Consider the following 5727-nt stretch of genomic DNA (forward strand, 5'->3'; position numbering starts at 1 on the left):
GGAACAAATCGTCGACGGAACGAAAACAGAGTATGGCGAAATACAAAGAAAATCATTCAATTTCAAAAGAGATTGAACGATCAAAGAAAATGATAAAAAAATATCAAAACAAACAGCGGAACGAAGAGAGAAAACCGGCGAAATGGAAGAAACCGGTTAAAACAAAGATGAGGACTAAGAACTCTACTCTGATAAAAAAAATTGGCGAAACGAAAGAAACCGGTTAAAACGAAAGAAACCGATTGAAAAACGATGACACAGAAAGAAATAAAAGAAGCAGGGAAGAAGAAACCTTATTTCATCAGAATTAGAATTACAAATAAAAGGAAACAAGAAAACAATATATATACTAAAACATATGTGGTGCATATGTTTATACCGCGCATATGTTATACAGCGTATAAACATATACGCTCACACTTTTTCTGAAAATAGCAACAATTTAGCGCATGTGGAGATAATGTAGAAAAAAAAGCTGCAGTTGGTTGTTATAAGTTTTAGCAATAAGCCTATGATTTTAGCAACGATGTTGGTGTTGGAGTTCAAGGTTTTGATACTAAAGACCCTCATAAGAATTTTAGTGTCCTCTAGTATTATACTAAGACCCTTCACTATGGGAGCGGAAGGGGGCAGCCATGGGGCGCCTTCGGCTCTGCACATTGCCGAGGGGCGAGCAGGCGGCTTCACAACGAACGGCGCCTTTGTGGGATTTTTATGGGCCCACCTCTTTTTCAACAATAACATTGCCGTTTTATAATAAAAAAATACTAAGTAATATATATATATATATATATATATATATATATCATTCTCATTCATTCAGTTTCTACAAATATCTCATTCACTCCTTTAAGCTTATAAAATTTTCTCCAAAATTATGTCTTCCGGCTCATCTACGACACCCGAGTATTACCTTGATCCTGACGCTATTTCAGATTTAGATTCAGAGGATGAAACGATATTTAGTGCTATTCGAGAGGCTGCGCAACTCTTAATCGAGCATTGCGAAAGCTCACAACCACGAACAAGACGACCTCATCTTCAACGGGCTGGTGTAGGTGCTCATGACCGGTTGATAAGAGATTATTTTTCACTGGATGCGATTTTTGATTCGGAACGATTTTGGCGCCGTTTTCGGATGAGTCGCCAACTATTTTTAAGAATAGTTGGTGATTTAGAACGCGATTATGCATTTTTCCAACAACGAAAGGACGCGAGAGGTAAACCGGGATTTTCTCCTATGCAAAAATGCACTGCGGCAATTCGTCAACTAGCATACAGGACTACGAGTGACGCCATGGAAGAGTATTTACAGATGTCAAAGACATTGGGTCGCGAAGCCCTTCACCCGTTTTGCGAATGTGAGTATAATCATTTTAATTATTTATTTCTAAACCTTCCTATTTTGAGTGTAAATTTTATAAACTTTGTTAAAATTATTAATATGAGGTATTCCTCAAATATATTATAAAAAAATATTTGAGGAGGCCGACTCAAAGTGACATACAAAAAGTATACGAGGTGCATCAACGAAGATACGGTTCTCCCAGGATGCTTGGTAGCCTTGATTGCACACACTGGCCTTGGGAAGCCTGCCAAGTTGCTTGGCAAGATCAATATCATCGGAGTGATCATGATGGCCTAATAATTATGCTTGAGGCGTTCGCATCATTTAATCTTTGGATACGGCATGCGTTTTTTTGGATGCCCGGTGCAAACAATGATGTAGATGTGATACATTCGTCCCCTATTTTTGGCCATGTCATAGACGGAGTTGCACTCGACGCCTCATTTTCCACGAATGTGTCAACTACGAATACGGATATTATCTAGTCGATGGTATTTATCCGGAGTGGGTCACGTTGGTTCTTAGCTTTACGTTCCCGACTGCCGATAAACGCCAATATTTCAAGAAAAAAAACGAGTCGGCCAGAAAGGACAACGAAAGGGCATTCAAAATATTAAATAAACGTTGGTCTATCATTAGACAACCAGCTTGTTTTCACCAAATGGATAGGTTAAGAAACATAATGTACACTTGTATTATCTTCCATAATATGATATTGGAGGACTCGGGTAAAGAAATTTATCAAGGCGATTACAACGATGCGCCAGGGCCGATCATAACACTAAACCACTAAACAAAAGATGAGAAACTTCCTAATTTATTAAGAACACGAAGAAGGGAAACGAATTTCAGTCTTCGATTGGATTTGGTTTCTTTGGAGGAACAAGTAAAATGATGTCGACGACTTAAAATAGTTGTGATTTTTTTAGGTTTTTTTATATGTTTTTAAAGTTAATTTAGTTTTTTTATTTAGTTTGTTTTTTATTATTATTGTATTATTTTATTGTGTTGGTTTTTTTGTTTTATGAAAAAAAAAAGTTTAAAGCACCTCGGGGCGTTAAGCCATAGAGGGACATTATAGTTTGAGGCTTTAAAGCCTCCGGTACCTACGTGACGCTAACATGGCATTGTGAAAGGGCTTTAAAGCCACCCACCATAGTGAACAACCTAATAAATAATAATTGTGGGACACATGTGTACACGTACGGTAGTAAATAAATAGTCAAAACCCTGATATATAATCTATTTTAAAGATCACTACAAGCTATAACATTTTCTTACAAGGCTAAGAGTATACTATATATATACTATACATCCAAGTGCCTGTTGTGTAAAATTTATACCATGAATAGCGTCTGAAATTGTATCAGGTTCGAGCTGATAGCATGTTAAAAGGCTGGAATCATCTAACACATACACATGATTTTTTTTAATCGTCTCAACTCTCAAGTCTCAACACCATTAACCATAATCAGGTTGATGCGTTAGACATAGGGCTGTGCACGGTTCGATTCGGTTTTAGGTGAAATCGAAACCGAAAAGTCGGTTTTTCAAATACAAAAACCATTCGGTTTTCGGTTTGTCGGTTTTTCGGTTTTCGGTTTTCGGTTTTCGGTTTTTCGGTTTTTTCCGGTTTCGATTCGGTTATAATCGGTTTTTTTTGTGTGTAGGCATTGCAAAAAAATTTCAAAAACTGAAAATGCATATTATATTCAAAACACAAAAATAGGCATTTGTTTCGTGGAACCAAACGAATACAAACTTGCAAGAGTAATAGAGTTTAAAATTCAACAAAGTTCTTAATTAGACAACACTAAAATTTTAGTTCCAATCTTCATTCTTCATCTTATTCACCTTCAAAGTTTACTCTCAATCTTCATCATCTTCATAATCTTCATCACCATCAACGGTAAATCCTTTTGGTGTTTTGTTTCCGGCCATAACATCTAAAAAAACACATATAATTTTATTAATATTTAAGTAAAAACACATATCGGTTCGGTTCGGTTTTTTCGGTTTTTTAAAAATGGAAAACCGAACCGAAACCGAAAATTCGGTTTTTCAAAAAAACAAAAAATTAACCGTCGGTTAATGCTTCGGTTCGGTTTTTTTGATTAATTCGATTTCGGTTCGGTTAATTCGGTTTCTTGCTCACCCCTAGTTAGACATATAGGTCATTGGCATGCATGATTTAAACAATAAAAGTTAAGAATTAGATACCCTGCAGTCCTATACATACCCAGATTGAACCCTAGTTAATTCAATTACATAGCCAACCATACATTTCCAAGTCCAAAACCTAAGCTTATAGCATGTTTGGGATTGAGTTTGAGAAATGCTTATTGGTTTATTGGTGTTTTCAAAAAGCCAAGTAAAATTAAAATACAAAAAAAGACAAAAATGAGAAGTGCGAGAAAGATTTATGACCACACAGAAAACCCCTTTAAAATAAATTTAAAAAAATCATAAAAAAATCACAACTCAAAATATAAGCAAAAAACGAAAAAAAATTTGAAAAACTAAAATGTTTCCCTCATCATTCCAGTTAAAAAAAAGACAAAATAGATCGCAATGACGAAAATGAACAAAAGACACAATTATAACTAAAAAAAACACAATAGATCGCAAAATATAACACAATGCCGAACAAAATATAACATAATATTGAGTAATATAACACAATATCAAAAAAAAAAGACACAATGTCAAGAAAAAATACACAATCAATGACGAAATAAACACAAAACACAATGATAAACAAAAAGATGCAATGATTTTTTCACTCATTTTTTTTAGAACGAGAAAAGACGGTGGAAACATTTTTGTGTTTTTATTTTTTTTCTATTAAATTTTGAGTTATGGTTTTTTTATTATTATTTTTAAAAGTTTTTAGAAGTTTTTTTTATGTGACTGTAAATCCTTTTCATCATTCTAATTTTTGTCCATATTTGTAGAATAACTTGACCCTAAGTTAAAATGTGTTTGACAATGGATCACAAAAATATTTTTTATTTTAGCTTTTTAAAAGAGTTAAAAAGCAATTTTCAAAAAACCCCAAATCCTGACATTTCAAAATGGCTTTTGAAAAAGTAAATATTTTCAAACTCAATCCCATACACGCTCTTATCAAAAAGTTAGAAAAATTAGAAATAATTTTGTTTATGTATTCTTGTCAAAACTTATAAATTTAAATGGGTTATCACGTGACCGGTTTATTTACATCACTCTAAACACGACTTATTTATTAAACAAGTGTAACGTCCTAGTTTCATTAAATAAACAAATAAATATTCCGAATTTACTTTAGTTGTCGTGTCGAGATACGTCAATTAAATGAAGTAAATAATAAGATAGGATAAAATTATTGTGGTTAATGGACTTAAACATTTTTGGGCCTAAAAGCCTTTGAGCTTAGTCTATTTAAACCCCTCAACCCTAGAAATTCCATCCCTATCATTCTATCATCATCATTCTAATCATTTTATACACACCACATAAATCTTCTGTACACAAACATTTCAAATCCAATCTAATCCATTCAAGATATTCACGGTTGATCCAATCAAAAACGTAAACTTGATATTCATTTTTCTCGATTCCCTTCTCGTTAAGATTGTTAACATGTGACCGAGCCAAACTGACATAAACCGAGCCGAGCAAAACGAGTTTCAAGCAAATATAATAACAATAATAACTAGATGGACATGAGAAATTAAAGATACATATAATAACGAAATGGTGCAAACAGGGTCTTCAACGAGACCCGAGTCCTAACAAATCCGGCCAAACTAGAACCCGAACCAGGCCTGCGGTACTAAGGCTTGAACCGTCGGACCAGAGATGGACCCAAACTTCAAACAACAGAACCCAAACCCCTGTCTGTATATTAGTGAACACTCGGGGACGGCCGCAACCGCGAAATCCAAACCAGATCTAAACCCAAACTGAACCTGAATGCGAAAATACGGTGCGAAGCGAAAACCCGGTGCGATTGGTTTATGTGTGAGTCCTTTGTTTTGTGCGACTCGTTCCCGTCACCGTGATTTGCCGGAATTAGGGTAAGGGGAGGCGGTGGTGGCTAGGTTAAACAGAGAAGAGAGAGAGAGAGAGAAAGTGATGGGGGTGGTGGGTGTGGGATATATATAACAATAATATCTTATAATATAATAATAAGGTTAGTAATAGATAATAATAATAATAATAATAATAAGATTATATAATAAAAGTATTATGAAAATGTGAAGAATTGGTCAAACCCGAACCCGAGACCCGACTCGTCTAGCGTCCCGTGACCCGTCTCAAATAAAGGAATGAAAGTGAATATGAAACCACCCGTTAAAGAAGTGAACTCTTTAATGAAGATTAGGTGTAGACCCGAC

General features: G+C 34.8%; 1 protein-coding gene across 1 annotated transcript; it reads left to right on the forward strand.

Annotated features, from left to right (window-relative positions):
* Nucleotides 1-877: 877 nt before the first annotated feature.
* Nucleotides 878-2729, forward strand: LOC143636799 (uncharacterized). The gene is made up of 2 exons (XM_077104299.1): nucleotides 878-1361; nucleotides 2719-2729. Exons 1-2 carry the CDS (start codon nucleotides 878-880, stop codon nucleotides 2727-2729), a joined length of 495 nt encoding a protein of 164 aa, XP_076960414.1.
* Nucleotides 2730-5727: the final 2998 nt, after the last annotated feature.

The sequence above is a fragment of the Bidens hawaiensis genome, unplaced genomic scaffold (assembly GCF_021521415.1).
Source record: "Bidens hawaiensis isolate Kalapana, Puna unplaced genomic scaffold, B.hawaiensis_p1.1 tig00008044_1, whole genome shotgun sequence".
Lineage (NCBI taxonomy): Eukaryota > Viridiplantae > Streptophyta > Magnoliopsida > Asterales > Asteraceae > Bidens > Bidens hawaiensis.